A 20,330-nucleotide genomic window follows, 5' to 3' on the forward strand; every position below is an offset into this window, starting at 1 on the left:
GATCTCCGACAGCTGTCCACTGTGGTGAAGCGGGAACACATGCAAGGAAACACACTCATGGAGAACTTTAAGTAAGTCAGAACATGTAAGGTTAAACACACTCATGGAGAACTTTAAGTAAGTCAGAACATGTAAGGTTAAACACACTCATGGAGAACTTAAGTAAGTCAGAACATGTAAGGTTAAACACACTCATGGAGAAGTAAGTCAGAACATGTAAGGTTAAACACACTCATGGAGAAGTAAGTCAGAACATGTAAGGTTAAACACACTCATGGAGAACTTTAAGTAAGTCAGAACATGTAAGGTTAAACACACTCATGGAGAACTTTAAGTAAGTCAGAACATGTAAGGTTAAACACACTCATGGAGAACTTTAAGTAAGTCAGAACATGTAAGGTTAAACACACTCATGGAGAACTTTAAGTAAGTCAGAACATGTAAGGTTAAACACACTCGTGGAGAACTTTAAGTAAGTCAGAACATGTAAGGTTAAACACACTCATGGAGAAGTGAGTCAGAACATGTAAGGTTAAACACACTCATGGAGAAGTAAGTCAGAACATGTAAGGTTAAACACACTCATGGAGAAGTAAGTCAGAACATGTAAGGTTAAACACACTCATGGAGAACTTTAAGTAAGTCAGAACATGTAAGGTTAAACACACTCATGGAGAAGTAAGTCAGAACATGTAAGGTTAAACACACTCATGGAGAACTTTAAGTAAGTCAGAACATGTAAGGTTAAACACACTCATGGAGAACTTTAAGTAAGTCAGAACATGTAAGGTTAAACACACTCATGGAGAACATGTAAGGTTAAACACACTTAAGTCAGAACATGTAAGGTTAAACACACTCATGGAGAAGTAAGTCAGAACAGAGTCAGAACATGTAAGGTTAAACACACTCATGGAGAAGTAAGTCAGAACATGTAAAGTTGAACACACTCATGGAGAACTTAAGTAAGTCAGAACATGTAAGGTTAAACACACTCATGGAGAACTTTAAGTAAGTCAGAACATGTAAGGTTAAACACACTCATGGAAAACTTTAAGTAAGTCAGAACATGTAAGGTTAAACACGCTCGTGGAGAACTTTAAGTAAGTCAGAACATGTAAGGTTAAACACACTCATGGAGAACTTTAAGTAAGTCAGAACATGTAAGGTTAAACACACTCATGGAGAACTTTAAGTAAGTCAGAACATGTAAGGTTAAACACACTCATTAAGTAAGTCAGAACATGAGGAACTTTATGGAGTAAGTCAGTTAAACACACATGTAAGGTTAAACACACTCATGGAGAAGTAAGTCAGAACATGTAAGGTTAAACACACTCATGGAGAAGTAAGTCAGAACATGTAAGGTTAAACACACTCATTGAGAACTTTAAGTAAGTCAGAACATGTAAGGTTAAACACACTCATGGAGAACTTTAAGTAAGTCATAACATGTAAGGTTAAACACGCTCGTGTATAACTTAACTAAGTCAGTACACGTAAGGTTAGTTAGACACGCTTGTGTAGAACTTAACTAAGTCAGCACATGAAAGGTTAAACACACATTAATGGAAAACTGCATTCTTGGATCAGAAGATTTTTTCACCAATAGCTTGTTTTTATTTCTCTGTAATTGTCTCATTAAAGTCTGCTAATTTCTATCCTGTGCCTCATCCAGCCTGCATGACCTTGTGCTCTTGGTTAACTTCAGATCAAGCAAGTTTGTGATCAAGATGTCGCGAGATTCTTATATCCATCTGAAGCGACGCCTACAAGAAAAGAAGATGAAACCCCTGCTTAACATTGTACAGGAACATCTATTTGTGGATGGTATTGTCTTGTAAACTAGCTAACTGGGCTCTTTTTATTATGTACTGTAAAAGGATTATCATTTGCTTATAACTTACAATTATAGAGAATTTTAACTATCAAAATTATAGAGAATTTTAACTATCAAAATTATAGAGAATTTTAACTATCAAAATTACAGAGAATTTTAACTATCAAAATTACAGAGAATTATATATTAAAATCATGGAGAGTTGTAACTATCACCAAAATATAGAGGAAAGTAACTGTCAAAATTACTGGCATTGAGAATGTGTAAAAACAATTGAGAATTAATTATGCCCTCAGTTTGTTTTTCAGAACTTTTATCTCATCTAGATATCTCTTCACTAAGTTTTTAACCAATTTCTTTGGTTGGTTAAAACCTCAACATGAGATTGTGTCCTCATGAACAGCATTTTGATTCAATGATATTTTGAAAAGTTATTGCCTTTTCAGCATTTTAATCTTGTCCAGAGATTTGTTTCTGTTTTCCATCCACCCTTTGAGACTTGTGTCAAAGTAAATCAGAGAGATTTATATTATTAAAACATATTGTCTATGATATTTTGAATCATTATTATCATTTCTTTTTTGTATTCTTTTTGTACAACAATTGCTGAATGTTTTTTTGGCACGGGATGAGTGCATATTGTTCTGCCCCATGGTGCTCTTGTAGTTAAAATCTAACTTCTATTTGTCTGTTGAGGAACTGAATGAATTACGCCTTAAAATATACAAGTCAACTTCATGATTTCTTTATGTCTTCTTGTTTAGTTTTTGATGGCATGCCGAGAAATAAACAGCAGATCCAGTTATCAAGTGGAGCTGTCCTTGGAGAGTCGGAGCGGGAAGGTAAAGGAATATTTCAGCACACCTGTGTCGTTAATATACCGGTGTTATAGGGACATAAACATACCTGTGTTGAAGGTTAATTTGCGTACCTGTTATGTAGGTTCCTTAATATACGTATCATATAGGGTTGTTAACATATGTTTATCACATAGTCTTTCATGTATCTGTGTAATAAGGTCACTGACATATCTGTGTAATAGGGTCACTGACATACCTGTGTGATAGGGTCACTGACATACCTGTGTGATAGGGTCACTGACATAGCTGTACAATAGGGTCATTGTCATATCTGTTATAGTCACTGACATACCTGTGTGATACGGTCACTGATATACCTCTGATAGGGTCACTGACATATCTGTATAATAGGGTCACTGACATATCTGTGTGATAGGGTCACTGTCATACCTGTGTAATAGGGTCAGCTATATACCTGTGTGATAGGGTCACTGACATATCTGTATAATAGGGTCACAGATATACCTGTACAATAAGGTCACTGACATACCTGTGTAATAGGGTCACTGACATACCTGTGTGATAAGGTCACTGACATATCTGTGTAATAGGGTCACTGACATACCTGAACAATAGGGTCACTGACATACCTGTGTGATAGGGTCACTGACATATCTGTGTAATAGGGTCAATTGACATATCTGTAATAGGGTCACTGACATACCTGTACAATAGGTCACTGACATATCTGTGTGATAGTCACTGACTTACCTGTGTGATAGGGTCACTGATATACCTTTGTGATAGGGTCACTGACATATCTGTGTGATAGGGTCACTGACATACCTGTGTGATAGGGTCACTTACATACCTATCTAATAGGGTCACTGACATATCTGTATAATAGGGTCTCAGATATAACTGTACAATAAGGTCATTGACATAACTTTGTAAAAGGGTCACTGATATACCTGTGTGATAGGGTCACTGACATATCTTTGTGATAGGGTCACCGACATACCTGTTTGATAGGGTCACTGATATACCTGTACAATAAGGTCACTGACATACCTGTGATAGGATCACTGACATTCCTGTATGATAGGGTCACTTATATACTTGTGTAATAGGGTCACTGACATACCTGTGTGATAAGGTCACTGACATATCTGTGTGATAGGGTCACTGACACTGACCAGTTTCTTACATCGTCAAAATGCCATAGTTTGACTTCATTTAATGTGTCATATTGGATATAATTATACCAAAGAGAATAAATATCCCAGGTTTTCTGCTTTTGTGACACAGCCAACAGAGTGAAGGTTTACTACGGCCTACTCAAGGAGCCAGACATCAACATTCCCTTGGAGGAGGAGGAAGAAGCAGGGGAGGGCGATGATAAACCCAAGGTAAGGATTTATCAATTTACTGCAGACAGAAAGTTTGGTCAATTTACTGCTGTGTTCATTGTCTACAGACAGAAAGTTTGGTCAATTTACTACTGTGTTCATCATCTACAGACAGAAAGTTTGGTCAATTTACTGCTGTGTTCATTGTCTACAGACAGAAAGTTTGGTCAATTTACTACTGTGTTCATTGTCTACAGACAGAAAGTTTGGTCAGTTTACTACTGTGTTCATTGTCTACAGACAGAAAGTTTGGTCAGTTTACTACTGTGTTCATTGTCTACAGACAGAAAGTTTGGTCAATTTACTACTGTGTTCATCGTCTACAGACAGAAAGTTTGGTCAATTTACTGCTGTGTTCATTGTCTACAGACAGAAAGTTTGGTCAATTTACTGCTGTGTTTATTGTCTACAGACAGAAAGCCCTCCCTCTGACTTTGTATCAGAATGTGTATTGTGTCTCCTATGACTTATTGTCCTATAGCAAGCCCTCCCCCTGACTTTGTATCAGAATGTGTATTGTGTCTCCTATGACTTATTGTCCTATAGCAAGCCCTCCCCCTGACTTTGTATCAGAATGTGTATGTTGTCCCCTTGACTTATTGTCCGGTACAAAGCCCTCCCCCTGACTTTGTATCGGAATGTGTATGTTGTCACCTTGACTTGTTGTCCGGTACAAAGCCCTCCCCCTGACTTTGTATCAGAATGTGTATGTTGTCCCCTTGACTTATTGTCTTGTAGATGCCCTCCCTGACTCCACTATCCAACCCTTAAATCAAAGTAAATCTAATGTTGTACTTACATTAACATTACAGTTTCCTTGTGGATCGTAATCAATGACTTCTGTGTCCTCTTTTGAATAAGCTGACATTGAGATCATAATTGATCACGTTCACAATTCCTTATGCATGCAACCCTGTTAACATTTTTTTGGCATATTTTTCTTTTCTTTTCCAGAAAAAGAAACAGAAGAAAGACCCTTTACTGATGAAAAAGTCTAAAAATGATCCCAATGCTCCACAGAATAACAGAATACCACTACCAGAACTGTAAGTCCTTAAAATGATCCCAATGCTCCACAGAATAACAGAATACCACTACCAGAACTGTAAGTCCTTAAAATGATCCCAACACTCCACAGAATAACAGAATACCACTACCAGAACTGTCAGTCCTTAAAATGATCCCAATGCTCCACAGAATAACAGAATACCACTACCAGAACTGTAAGTCCTTAAAATGATCCCAACACTCCACAGAATAACAGAATACCACTACCAGAACTGTAAGTCCTTAAAATGATCCCAACACTCCACAGAATAACAGAATACCACTACCAGAACTGTCAGTGTTCAAATGATCCCAACACTCCACAGAATAACAGAATACCACTACCAGAACTGTAAGTCCTTAAAATGATCCCAACACTCCACAGAATAACAGAATACCACTACCAGAACTGTCAGTCCTTAAAATGATCCCAACACTCCACAGAATAACAGAATACCACTACCAGAACTGTCAGTGTTCAAATGATCCCAACACTCCACAGAATAACAGAATACTACTACCAGAACTGTAAGTCCTTAAAATGATCCCAACACTCCACAGAATAACAGAATACCACTACCAGAACTGTCAGTCCTTAAAATGATCCCAACACTCCACAGAATAACAGAATACTACTACCAGAACTGTCAGTGTTCAAATGATCCCAACACTCCACAGAATAACAGAATACCACTACCAGAACTGTCAGTGTTCAAATGATCCCAACACTCCACAGAATAACAGAATACTACTACCAGAACTGTAAGTCCTTAAAATGATCCCAACACTCCACAGAATAACAGAATACCACTACCAGAACTGTCAGTCCTTAAAATGATCCCAACACTCCACAGAATAACAGAATACTACTACCAGAACTGTCAGTGTTCAAATGATCCCAACACTCCACAGAATAAATACTACTACCAGAACTGTAAGTCCTTAAAATGATCCCAACACTCCACAGAATAACAGAATACCACTACCAGAACTGTCAAATGTCCTTAAAATGATCCCAACACTCCACAGAATAACAGAATACTACTACCAGAACTGTCAGTGTTCAAATGATCCCAACACTCCACAGAATAACAGAATACACTCCACAGATCCCAACACTCCACAGAATAACAGAATACCACTACCAGAACTGTCAGTGTTCAAATGATCCCAACACTCCACAGAATAACAGAATACTACTACCAGAACTGTAAGTCCTTAAAATGATCCCAACACTCCACAGAATAACAGAATACTACTACCAGAACTGTAAGTCCTTAAAATGATCCCAACACTCCACAGAATAACAGAATACCACTACCAGAACTGTCAGTGTTCAAATGATCCCAACACTCCACAGAATAACAGAATACTACTACCAGAACTGTCAGTGTTCAAATGATCCCAACACTCCACAGAATAACAGAATACTACTACCAGAACTGTAAGTCCTTAAAATGATCCCAACACTCCACAGAATAACAGAATACCACTACCAGAACTGTCAGTCCTTAAAATGATCCCAACACTCCACAGAATAACAGAATACCACTACCAGAACTGTCAGTGTTCAAATGATCCCAACACTCCACAGAATAACAGAATACCACTACCAGAACTGTCAGTGTTCAAATGATCCCAACACTCCACAGAATAACAGAATACCACTACCAGAACTGTCAGTACCAGAACTGTCAGTGTTCAAATGATCCCAACACTCCACAGAATAACAGAATACCACTACCAGAACTGTCAGTGTTCAAATGATCCCAACACTCCACAGAATAACAGAATACCACTACCAGAACTGTCAGTGTTCAAATGATCCCAACACTCCACAGAATAACAGAATACTACTACCAGAACTGTAAGTCCTTAAAATGATCCCAACACTCCACAGAATAACAGAATACTACTACCAGAACTGTCAGTGTTCAAATGATCCCAACACTCCACAGAATAACAGAATACCACTACCAGAACTGTCAGTGTTCAAATGATCCCAACACTCCACAGAATAACAGAATACTACTACCAGAACTGTCAGTGTTCAAATGATCCCAACACTCCACAGAATAACGGAATACTACTACCAGAACTGTATGTAAAGAAAAAAAATTACTGAGCAGTCAGGACAGTGCTTTTTGAACAGCCAGACTGGTAGGTTATGAGCAGTCAGGGCAGTGCTTTTTGAACAGCCAGACTGGTGGGTTATGAGCAGTCAGGACAGTGCTTTTTGAACAGCCAGACTGGTAGGTTATGAGCAGTCAGGACAGTGCTTTTTGAACAGCCAGACTGGTAGGTTATGAGCAGTCAGGACAGTGCTTTTTGAACAGCCAGACTGGTAGGTTATGAGCAGTCAGGACAGTGCTTTTTGAACAGCCAGACTGGTAGGTTATGAGCAGTCAGGGCAGTGCTTTTTGAACAGCCAGACTGGTGGGTTATGAGCAGTCAGGGCAGTGCTTTTTGAACAGCCAGACTGGTGGGTTATGAGCAGTCAGGACAGTGCTTTTTGAACAGCCAGACTGGTGGGTTATGAGCAGTCAGGGCAGTGCTTTTTGAACAGCCAGACTGGTAGGTTATGAGCAGTCAGGACAGTGCTTTTTGAACAGCCAGACTGGTAGGTTATGAGCAGTCAGGACAGTGCTTTTTGAACAGCCAGACTGGTGGGTTATGAGCAGTCAGGACAGTGCTTTTTGAACAGCCAGACTGGTGGGTTATGAGCAGTCAGGGCAGTGCTTTTTGAACAGCCAGACTGGTGGGTTATGAGCAGTCAGGACAGTGCCTTTTTAACAGCCAGACTGGTGGGTTATGAGCAATCAGGACAGTGCTTTTTGAACAGCCAGACTGGTGGGTTATGAGCAGTCAGGACAGTGCTTTTTGAACAGCCAGACTGGTAGGTTATGAGCAGTCAGGACAGTGCTTCTTGAACAGCCAGACTGGTAGGTTATGAGCAGTCAGGACAGTGCTTTTTGAACAGCCAGACTGGTGGGTTATGAGCAGTCAGGACAGTGCCTTTTTAACAGCCAGACTGGTGGGTTATGAGCAGTCAGGACAGTGCCTTTTTAACAGCCAGACTGGTAGGTTATGAGCAGTCAGGACAGTGCTTTTTGAACAGCCAGACTGGTAGGTTATGAGCAGTCAGGACAGTGCTTTTTGAACAGCCAGACTGGTGGGTTATGAGCAGTCAGGACAGTGCCTTTTTAACAGCCAGACTGGTGGGTTATGAGCAGTCAGGACAGTGCCTTTTTAACAGCCAGGCCAGTGCTTCTTGAACAGTCAGGCTAGGGGGCTTGCCTATGGATGTTTTATTGTTGCCACGTTAAGGTTGGTTATTCAAAAACAGTATGTTCGTAGATTTGCTTTGTATCAGAACACTGGTGTTCATGTAAGATTTACCTCCCTTAATATTGTATCATCCTTGTGTGGTCACTTCTCTTTTCAGGATTTCCACTGGAATATCAGATAACAAAATGAAAACCATCAAATTGTTTCCAAAGTTACATACCCCCTTAACATAAAGCTGTTAATTTCAGGAAAGATAGTGATAAGATAGAGAAGATTACAGTGTTTCGTGAGGCAACAAAACGAGTGAAGGTCAACTCCACCTGCATGCCGTCTATCTGCTTTTACACTTTGCTCAACTCATTTCAGGGGTAAGTATTGTGAATATTAGCAAAGCACACTGAATTTGTTATTGATACAATTACACATTGTCAGGAGCGATCCGATGAAACATTTGTCACTTTTGATACATGACTCAACTGATTCTGTGGTTGGCTATGTCTCAACTGATTCTGTGGTTGGCTATCTGCTAATCTGGCTGAATTTATGAATGCGAAGTACTTGTCAGCAATATTCCAGCCAAACATCTACCCTGAATCTTTCTATGTAGATAACTGATACTGATCATGGATGTATCCTCTCATGATTTCGCCTGGTTCAAAGGACCAAGGTGAGCTTGCCATACTACATCCATCATCCATTGTCTGTCCATCAAGAATATTTGAAAAAACAACTTCATCGTCTTGACCATTGATTAGACTTGATACAAATTTGACCGGGAGTGTCCCCAAGTGGTAAAGATAGAAAATTATACTAGTGGTGGGGCACGAGTGACAGGGCCTAGTAAGGAAAATGTAGTAGCTTCTTTACAAACCTTTTTTCATATGAATGACAGGATATAATCTAAATTTGATTGGAAGCATCCTAGCTAGGGTGAAATTTTAATCTTGTATAAATGGTGGAACAACATTTAATTGAGATGAAGCAAACCAAACCATGTGAACATTACAAGCCCTTTGGACCTCTTGTCTAAACCTTTAACGAGTAGTTATCTTATCTTTGGCCTCTCATTTGATTACTTTTTTGTTTCCAGGGCAACTTGTGTGGAGATCAGTGAAGATTCAAGTCTTCTTGCTGCGGGATTCTCGAACTCTGCTATCAGGGTATTTAGTCTGCTGAATTCAGTGAAGCTACGCACTATGAAAAAATCCAAAGACCTTGACATAATCGACAAAGAAGCAGGTAAGTAGCTCTTGGGTTTTAAACCAAAAGCATTGGTTATGCTTTTTGTCAAATAAAAACACTATGAGTTGGTTTTAAGCTCTTTAGTTGAAAAGAAATAACAAAATATCACAGCTACCATCAACTTTTTTCTGTGTGTTTTTTGGGGGATGGGTTTAGATAACATACAAAATCTTCAATCTTTTCTAAGGACAAAATTTGTTAAGAACAGTTAACTTCTTGGAATTTATTTATTTTAGAGATAAAAAACTAACTTTGACTCTCTTCTTTAAGTATGCTGAAAGAGAAAAACTGTAACTTTTTAGCCCACCATCTATCTAATAGATGGTGGGTTATTCAAATCGCCCTGCGTCCGTGGTCCGTCGTCCGTCCGTCCGTCCGTCCGTAAACAATTCTTGTTACCGCTATTTCTGGAAAAGTATTGGATGGATCTTTCTCAAATTTCATATGCAGGTTCCCCTTGGTCCCTAGTTGTGCATTGTACCTTTTTTGAACTGATTCGCATTCAAGATGGCCGACAGGTGGCCATCTTGGATTTTGGAAGTAAAAGTTTGTTACCGCTATTTCTGGAAAAGTATTGGATGGATCTTTCTCAAATTTCATATGCAGGTTCCCCTTGGTCCCTAGTTGTGCATTGTACCTTTTTTGAACTGATTCGCATTCAAGATGGCCGACAGGTGGCCATCTTGGATTTTGGAAGTAAAAGTTTGTTACCGCTATTTCTGGAAAAGTATTGGATGGATCTTTCTCAAATTTCATATGCAGTTTCCCCTTGGTCCCTAGTTGTGCATTGTACCTTTCTTGGACTGATTTGAATTCAAGATGGCCGACAGGTGGCCATCTTGGATTTTGGAAGTAAAAATTTGTTACCGCTATTTCTGAGAAAGTACTGGATGGATCTTCCTCAAATTTCATATGCAGATTCCTCTTGGTCCCTAGTTGTGCATTGTACCTTTTTTGGACTGATTCGAATTCAAGATGGCTGACAGGTAGCCATCTTGGATTTTGGATGTAAAAGTTTGTTACTGCTATTTCTTGAAAAGTACTGGATGGATCTTTCTCAAATTTCATATGCAGGTTCCCCTTGGTCCCTAGTTGTGCATTGTACCTTTTTTGAACTGATTCGCATCCAAGATGGCCGACAGGTGGCCATCTTGGATTTTGGAAGTAAAAGTTTGTTACCGCTATTTCTGGAAAAGTATTGGATGGATCTTTCTCAAATTTCATATGCAGGTTCCCCTTGGTCCCTAGTTGTGCATTGTACCTTTTTTGAACTGATTCGCATTCAAGATGGCCGACAGGTGGCCATCTTGGATTTTGGAAGTAAAAGTTTGTTACCGCTATTTCTGGAAAAGTATTGGATGGATCTTTCTCAAATTTCATATGCAGTTTCCCCTTGGTCCCTAGTTGTGCATTGTACCTTTCTTGGACTGATTTGAATTCAAGATGGCCGACAGGTGGCCATCTTGGATTTTGGAAGTAAAAATTTGTTACCGCTATTTCTGAGAAAGTACTGGATGGATCTTCCTCAAATTTCATATGCAGATTCCTCTTGGTCCCTAGTTGTGCATTGTACCTTTTTTGGACTGATTCGAATTCAAGATGGCTGACAGGTAGCCATCTTGGATTTTGGATGTAAAAGTTTGTTACTGCTATTTCTTGAAAAGTACTGGATGGATCTTTCTCAAATTTCATATGCAGGTTCCCCTTGGTCCCTAGTTGTGCATTGTACCTTTTTTGGACTGATTCGAATTCAAGATGGCTGACAGGTGGCCATCTTGGATTTTGGATGTAAAAGTTTGTTACCGCTATTTCTTGGAAAGTACTGGATGGATCTTTCTCAAATTTCATATGCAGGTTCCCCTTGGTCCCTAGTTGTGCATTGTACCTTTTTTGGACTGATTTGAAATCAAGGTGGCCCACAGGCAGCCATCTTGGATGTCGACAGTAATACAGCACAAGCATATTGTCCATTATCCACCTGTAACTGACTGCTATCTAATAATACTTTAATCTTTTTCAAATGATATTTGCTAATAGGTGCTTAATAAAAATATCTTGTGCCATCATTGAGTATATTCAATGAAGACCAGTTCATGAACATTTACAACACCTGTAACAAACAAAAAAAAATAAACAAATCTTCAAGAACTGAAAACAGATCCTCAAATGGTGGGCGCCAAGATCCCTCTGGGATCTCTTGTTTAACTGATATATTTCATTCCTGTGAAAAATTAGGGTACATGTATTATGTTACGCCTCTATATTAGAATTCCTAGCTGGCTCAATATATTGTAATCTAAAACATGTTGTATTTTGGAGGATTTTAAAAATTTGTACAGAGAAATGCAAATTGCTGAAAAAGAAAAAGATATGTGTAAAACTTTCTACTAAATACTACAGAGAGGTAGATACAAACATTGCATTGTATATACACTACATTTATACCTGCCAGGCCTTTAGATTTAACCAAACTGATATCCAAACTTTTAATTCAACAGAGGATGTTCTAGAGAGAATGATGGATGATCGGACAGCTAGTGAGTTTAAGGTTTTACTAGGACACAGTGGTCCTGTATACGCCACAAACTTTAGTCGCGACCGAAAGTTCCTGATTTCAGCCTCGGAGGATGGTACAAGTAAGTGTTATGCTGCATTTAACATTGCAGATAAACTTGACTACCATAGAACTAAAAGATGCTTTGGAATTGAAATACTTTGATTTTTGATAATTACTAAATTAAATGACCAAGGTGCAAGTTTTAAAAATGTCCAGTAGACAGGTACCTTTTGACTTTTTGTGATCTAAGGCTTGTCTTGGTGGGACATCAGATTTAGGAGTGATTATATCTATGTTACAAGGGACACATCTCCCCAGTGTGGGACATCAGATTTAGTGATTATATCTATGTTCAACAAGGGACACATCTCCCCAGTGTGGGACATCAGATTTAGGTAGTGATTATATCTATGTTACAAGGGACACATCTCCCCAGTGTGGGACATCAGATTTAGGTACAGTGATTATATCTATGTTACAAGGGACACATCTCCCCAGTGTGGGACATCAGATTTAGGTAGTGATTATATATATGTTACAAGGGACACATCTCCCCAGTGTGGGACATCAGATTTAGGTACAGTGATTATATCTATGTTACAAGGGACACATCTCCCCAGTGTGGGACATCAGATTTAGGTAGTGATTATATCTATGTTACAAGGGACACATCTACCCAGTGTGGGACATCAGATTTAGGTACAGTGATTATATCTATGTTACAAGGGACACATCTCCCCAGTGTGGGACATCAGATTTAGGTACAGTGATTATATCTATGTTACAAGGGACACATCTCCCCAGTGTGGGACATCAGATTTAGGTAGTGATTATATCTATGTTACAAGGGACACATCTCCCCAGTGTGGGACATCAGATTTAGGTAGTGATTATATCTATGTTACAAGGGACACATCTCCCCAGTGTGGGACATCAGATTTAGGTAGTGATTATATCTATGTTACAAGGGACACATCTCCCCAGTGTGGGACATCAGATTTAGGTAGTGAGTATATCTATGTTACAAGGGACACATCTCCCCAGTGTGGGACATCAGATTTAGGTAGTGATTATATCTATGTTACAAGGGACACATCTCCCCAGTGTGGGACATCAGATTTAGGTACAGTGATTATATCTATGTTACAAGGGACACATCTCCCCAGTGTGGGACATCAGATTTAGGTAGTGATTATATCTATGTTACAAGGGACACATCTCCCCAGTGTGGGACATCAGATTTAGGTACAGTGATTATATCTATGTTACAAGGGACACATCTCCCCAGTGTGGGACATCAGATTTAGGTAGTGATTATATCTATGTTACAAGGGACACATCTCCCCAGTGTGGGACATCAGATTTAGGTACAGTGATTATATCTATGTTACAAGGGACACATCTCCCCAGTGTGGGACATCAGATTTAGGTAGTGATTATATCTATGTTACAAGGGACACATCTCCCCAGTGTGGGACATCAGATTTAGGTAGTGATTATATCTATGTTACAAGGGACACATCTCCCCAGTGTGGGACATCAGATTTAGGTGGGACAGTGATTATATCTATGTTACAAGGGACACATCTCCCCAGTGTGGGACATCAGATTTAGGTAGTGATTATATCTATGTTACAAGGGACACATCTCCCCAGTGTGGGACATCAGATTTAGGTAGTGATTATATCTATGTTACAAGGGACACATCTCCCCAGTGTGGGACATCAGATTTAGGTAGTGATTATATCTATGTTACAAGGGACACATCTCCCCAGTGTGGGACATCAGATTTAGGTAGTGATTATATCTATGTTACAAGGGACACATCTCCCCAGTGTGGGACATCAGATTTAGGTAGTGATTATATCTATGTTACAAGGGACACATCTCCCCAGTGTGGGACATCAGATTTAGGTAGTGATTATATCTATGTTACAAGGGACACATCTCCCCAGTGTGGGACATCAGATTTAGGTAGTGATTATATCTAGTGATTATATCTATGTTACAAGGGACACATCTCCCCAGTGTGGGACATCAGATTTAGGTAGTGATTATATCTATGTTACAAGGGACACATCTCCCCAGTGTGGGACATCAGATTTAGGTACAGTGATTATATCTATGTTACAAGGGACACACACATCTCCCCAGTGTGGGACATCAGATTTAGGTAGTGATTATATCTATGTTACAAGGGACACATCTCCCCAGTGTGGGACATCAGATTTAGGTAGTGATTATATCTATGTTACAAGGGACACATCTCCCCAGTGTGGGACATCAGATTTAGGTGCAGTGATTATATCTATGTTACAAGGGACACATCTCCCCAGTGTGGGACATCAGATTTAGGTAGTGATTATATCTATGTTACAAGGGACACATCTCCCCAGTGTGGGACATCAGATTTAGGTAGTGATTATATCTATGTTACAAGGGACACATCTCCCCAGTGTGGGACATCAGATTTAGGTAGTGATTATATCTATGTTACAAGGGACACATCTCCCCAGTGTGGGACATCAGATTTAGGTAGTGATTATATCTATGTTACAAGGGACACATCTCCCCAGTGTGGGACATCAGATTTAGGTACAGTGATTATATCTATGTTACAAGGGACACATATCTATGTTACAAGGGACACATCTCCCCAGTGTGGGACATCAGATTTAGGTAGTGATTATATCTATGTTACAAGGGACACATCTCCCCAGTGTGGGACATCAGATTTAGGTAGTGATTATATCTATGTTACAAGGGACACATCTCCCCAGTGTGGGACATCAGATTTATACAGATTTAGTGTAGTGATTATATCTATGTTACAAGGGACACATCTCCCCAGTGTGGGACATCAGATTTAGGTGCAGTGATTATATCTATGTTACAAGGGACACATCTCCCCAGTGTGGGACATCAGATTTAGGTAGTGATTATATCTATGTTACAAGGGACACATCTCCCCAGTGTGGGACATCAGATTTAGGTACAGTGATTATATCTATGTTACAAGGGACACATCTCCCCAGTGTGGGACATCAGATTTAGGTAGTGATTATATCTATGTTACAAGGGACACATCTCCCCAGTGTGGGACATCAGATTTAGGTAGTGATTATATCTATGTTACAAGGGACACATCTCCCCAGTGTGGGACATCAGATTTAGGTAGTGATTATATCTATGTTACAAGGGACACATCTCCCCAGTGTGGGACATCAGATTTAGGTAGTGATTATATCTATGTTACAAGGGACACATCTCCCCAGTGTGGGACATCAGATTTAGGTAGTGATTATATCTATGTTACAAGGGACACATCTCCCCAGTGTGGGACATCAGATTTAGGTAGTGATTATATCTATGTTACAAGGGACACATCTCCCCAGTGTGGGACATCAGATATAGATAGTGATTATATCTATGTTACAAGGGACACATCTCCCCAGTGTGGGACATCAGATTTAGGTAGTGATTATATCTATGTTACAAGGGACACATCTCCCCAGTGTGGGACATCAGATTTAGGTAGTGATTATATCTATGTTACAAGGGACACATCTCCCCAGTGTGGGACATCAGATTTAGGTAGTGATTATATCTATGTTACAAGGGACACATCTCCCCAGTGTGGGACATCAGATTTAGGTACAGTGATTATATCTATGTTACAAGGGACACATCTCCCCAGTGTGGGACATCAGATTTAGGTAGTGATTATATCTATGTTACAAGGGACACATCTCCCCAGTGTGGGACATCAGATTTAGGTAGTGATTATATCTATGTTACAAGGGACACATCTCCCCAGTGTGGGACATCAGATTTAGGTAGTGATTATATCTATGTTACAAGGGACACATCTCCCCAGTGTGGGACATCAGATTTAGGTACAGTGATTATATCTATGTTACAAGGGACACATCTCCTCAGTGTGGGACATCAGATTTAGGTAGTGATTATATCTATGTTACAAGGGACACATCTCCCCAGTGTGGGACATCAGATTTAGGTAGTGATTATATCTATGTTACAAGGGACACATCTCCCCAGTGTGGGACATCAGATTTAGGTAGTGATTATATCTATGTTACAAGGGACACATCTCCCCAGTGTGGGACATCAGATTTAGGTAGTGATTATATCTATGTTACAAGGGACACATCTCCCCAGTGTGGGACATCAGATTTAGGTAGTGATTATATCTATGTTACAAGGGACACAGTGTGGGACATCAGATTTAGGTAGTGATTATATCTATGTTACAAGGGACACATCTCCCCAGTGTGGGACATCAGATTTAGGTAGTGATTATATCTATGTTACAAGGGACACATCTCCCCAGTGTGGGACATCAGATTTAGGTACAGTGATTATATCTATGTTACAAGGGACACATCTCCCCAGTGTGTGGGACATCAGATTTAGGTACAGTGATTATATCTATGTTACAAGGGACACATCTCCCCAGTGTGGGACATCAGATTTAGGTAGTGATTATATCTATGTTACAAGGGACACATCTCCCCAGTGTGGGACATCAGATTTAGGTAGTGATTATATCTATGTTACAAGGGACACATCTCCCCAGTGTGGGACATCAGTTTTAGGTAGTGATTATATCTATGTTACAAGGGACACATCTCCCCAGTGTGGGACATCAGATTTAGGTACAGTGATTATATCTATGTTACAAGGGACACATCTCCCCAGTGTGGGACATCAGATTTAGGTACAGTGATTATATCTATGTTACAAGGGACACATCTCCCCAGTGTGGGACATCAGATTTAGGTAGTGATTATATCTATGTTACAAGGGACACATCTCCCCAGTGTGGGACATGATTTATATGATTATATCTATGTTACAAGGGACACATCTCCCCAGTGTGGGACATCAGATTTAGGTACAGTGATTATATCTATGTTACAAGGGACACATCTCCCCAGTGTGGGACATCAGATTTAGGTAGTGATTATATCTATGTTACAAGGGACACATCTCCCCAGTGTGGGACATCAGATTTAGGTAGTGATTATATCTATGTTACAAGGGACACATCTCCCCAGTGTGGGACATCAGATTTACAAGAAGTGTACAGTGATTATATCTATGTTACAAGGGACACATCTCCCCAGTGTGGGACATCAGATTTAGGTACAGTGATTATATCTATGTTACAAGGGACACATCTCCCCAGTGTGGGACATCAGATTTAGGTAGTGATTATATCTATGTTACAAGGGACACATCTCCCCAGTGTGGGACATCAGATTTAGGTAGTGATTATATCTATGTTACAAGGGACACATCTCCCCAGTGTGGGACATCAGATTTATGTACAGTGATTATATCTACCTTACCTTTTATAAAATGTCACTTTTATCGTTGTTATGTGAAAAAAATTGGAAAAGTTTGTAATTAAGTGTTAAAGGCCTTTGTAAGATCTACATGTCATCTTTCAGACCTACATGTCATCTTTCAGACCATCATGTCACCCTTCTGGCCTTCATGTCATCCTTCTGACCTTTCTGTCATCTTCGAGACCTTCATGTACTCTTTCTGGCCTTCATGTCATTTTATAGACCTACATGTCATCTTTCAGGCCTACATTTTACCTTTCAGACCTACATGTCATCTTTCAGACCTTCATGGCATCTTTAAGAGCTTTGTGTCATCCTTCTGGCCTTCATGTCATTTTATAGACCTACATGTCATCTTTCAGGCCTACATTTTACCTTTCAGACCTTCATGTCATCTTTCAGACCTTCATGTCATCCTTCTGACCTTCATTTTATCCTTCTGACCTTCATGTCATCTTTCAGACCTTCATGTCATCCTTGTGACTTTCATGTCATCTTTCTGACTTTCATGTCATCTTTCTGACCTTCATGTCATCTTTCAGACCTTCATGTCATCCTTCTGGCCTTCATGTCATCCTTCTGAGCTTCATGTCATCTTTAAGACCTTCGTGTCAACCTTCTGGCCTTCATGTCATCTTTCAGACCTTCATGGCATCTTTCTGACCTTCATGTCATCTTTCAGACCTTCATGGCATCTTGAAGACCTTTGTGTCATCCTTCTGGCCTTCATGTCATCTTTCAGACCTTCATGGCATCTTGAAGACCTTTGTGTCATCCTTCTGGCCTTCATGTCATTTTATAGACCTACATGTCATCTCTCAGACCTTCATGTCATCCTTCTGGCCTTCATGTCATCTTTCAGACCTTCATGTCATCTTTCAGACCTTCATGTCATCTTTCAGACCTTCATGTCATCCTTCTGGCCTTCATGTCATCTTTCAGACCTTCATGTCATCCTTCTGGCCTTCATGTCATCTTTCAGACCTTCATGTCATCCTTCTGGCCTTCATGTCATCTTTCAGACCTTCATGTCATCCTTCTGGCCTTCATGTCATCTTTCAGACCTTCATGTCATCCTTCTGGCCTTCATGTCATCTTTCAGACCTTCATGTCATCCTTCTGGCCTTCATGTCATCTTTCTGACTTTCATGTCATCTTTCAGACCTTCATGTCATCTTTAAGACCTTCATGTCATCCTTCTGGCCTTCATGTCATCCTTCTGGCCTTCATGTCATCTTTCAGACCTTCATGTCATCTTTCAGACCTTCATGTCATCTTTAAGACCTTCGTGTCATCCTTCTGGCCTTCATGTCATCCTTCTGGCCTTCATGTCATCTTTCAGACCTTCATGTCATCTTTCAGACCATCATGTCATCCTTCTGGCCTTCATGTCATCTTTCAGACCTTCGTGTCATCCTTCTGGCCTTCATGTCATCTTTCAGACCTTCATGTCATCCTTCTGGCCTTCATGTCATCTTTCAGACCTTCATGTCATCCTTCTGGCCTTCATGTCATCTTTCAGACCTTCATGTCATCTTTCAGACCTTCATGTCATCTTTCAGACCTTCATGTCATCTTTAAGACCTTCATGTCATCCTTCTGGCCTTCATGTCATCTTTCAGACCTTCATGTCATCCTTCTGGCCTTCATGTCATCTTTCAGACCTTCATGTCATCCTTCTGGCCTTCATGTCATCTTTCAGACCCTTCATGTCATCCTTCTGGCCTTCATGTCACCTTCATGTCATCTTTCAGACCTTCATGTCATCTTTAAGACCTTTGTGTCATCCTTCTTGCCTTCATGTCATCCTTCTGGCCTTCATGTCATCTTTCAGACCTTCATGTCATCTTTAAGACCTTTGTGTCATCCTTCTGGCCTTCATGTCATCCTTCTGGCCTTCATGTCATCTTTCAGACCTTCATGTCATCTTTCAGACCTTCATGTCATCCTTCTGGCCTTCATGTCATCTTTAAGGCCTTCATGTCATCCTTCTGGCCTTCATGTCATCTTTCAGACCTTCATGTCATCTTTCAGACCTTCATGTCATCCTTCTGTCCTTCATGTCATCTTTCAGACCTTCATGTCATCTTTCAGACCTTCATGTCATCCTTCTGGCCTTCATGTCATCTTTCAGACCTTCATGTCATCCTTCTGGCCTTCATGTCATCTTTCAGACCTTCATGTCATCCTTCTGGCCTTCATGTCATCTTTCAGACCTTCATGTCATCTTTCAGACCTTCATGTCATCTTTAAGACCTTCGTGTCATCCTTCTGGCCTTCATGTCATCCTTCTGGCCTTCATGTCATCTTTCAGACCTTCATGTCATCTTTCAGACCTTCATGTCATCCTTCTGGCCTTCATGTCATCTTTCAGACCTTCATGTCATCTTTCAGACCTTCATGTCATCTTTCAGACCTTCATGTCGTCTTTCAGACCTTCATGTCATCCTTCTGGCCTTCATGTCATCTTTCAGACCTTCATGTCATCCTTCTGGCCTTCATGTCATTTTTCAGACCTTCATGTCATCCTTCTGGCCTTCATGTCATCTTTCAGACCTTCATGTCATCCTTCTGGCCTTCATGTCATCTTTCAGACCTTCATGTCATCCTTCTGGCCTTCATGTCATCTTTCAGACCTTCATGTCATCCTTCTGGCCTTCATGTCATCTTTCAGACCTTCATGTCATCTTTCAGACCTTCATGTCATCTTTCAGACCTTCATGTCATCTTTAAGACCTTCGTGTTATCCTTCTGGCCTTCATGTCATCCTTCTGG

At 40.1% G+C, this 20,330-nt stretch overlaps 1 protein-coding gene across 1 annotated transcript in view; it reads left to right on the forward strand.

The window, feature by feature from the left end:
• LOC132543834 (transcription initiation factor TFIID subunit 5-like) overlaps window positions 1–20,330 on the forward strand; it is a 40,127-nt gene that overhangs the window by 9,475 nt on the left and 10,322 nt on the right. The window contains exons 5-12 of the mRNA XM_060207346.1: window positions 1–71; window positions 1,712–1,830; window positions 2,605–2,682; window positions 3,949–4,049; window positions 5,004–5,095; window positions 8,633–8,752; window positions 9,475–9,623; window positions 12,125–12,262. The exon at window positions 1–71 is cut by the window's left edge and continues 53 nt beyond it. Of these exons, the coding sequence (XP_060063329.1) occupies window positions 1–71; window positions 1,712–1,830; window positions 2,605–2,682; window positions 3,949–4,049; window positions 5,004–5,095; window positions 8,633–8,752; window positions 9,475–9,623; window positions 12,125–12,262 (868 nt within the window). The remainder of the gene's footprint in view (window positions 72–1,711; window positions 1,831–2,604; window positions 2,683–3,948; window positions 4,050–5,003; window positions 5,096–8,632; window positions 8,753–9,474; window positions 9,624–12,124; window positions 12,263–20,330) is intronic.

Source organism: Ylistrum balloti, unplaced genomic scaffold (genome assembly GCF_031769215.1).
Source record: "Ylistrum balloti isolate Yb309-2 unplaced genomic scaffold, AGI_CSIRO_Ybal_v1 Utg369770, whole genome shotgun sequence".
NCBI lineage: Eukaryota > Metazoa > Mollusca > Bivalvia > Pectinida > Pectinidae > Ylistrum > Ylistrum balloti.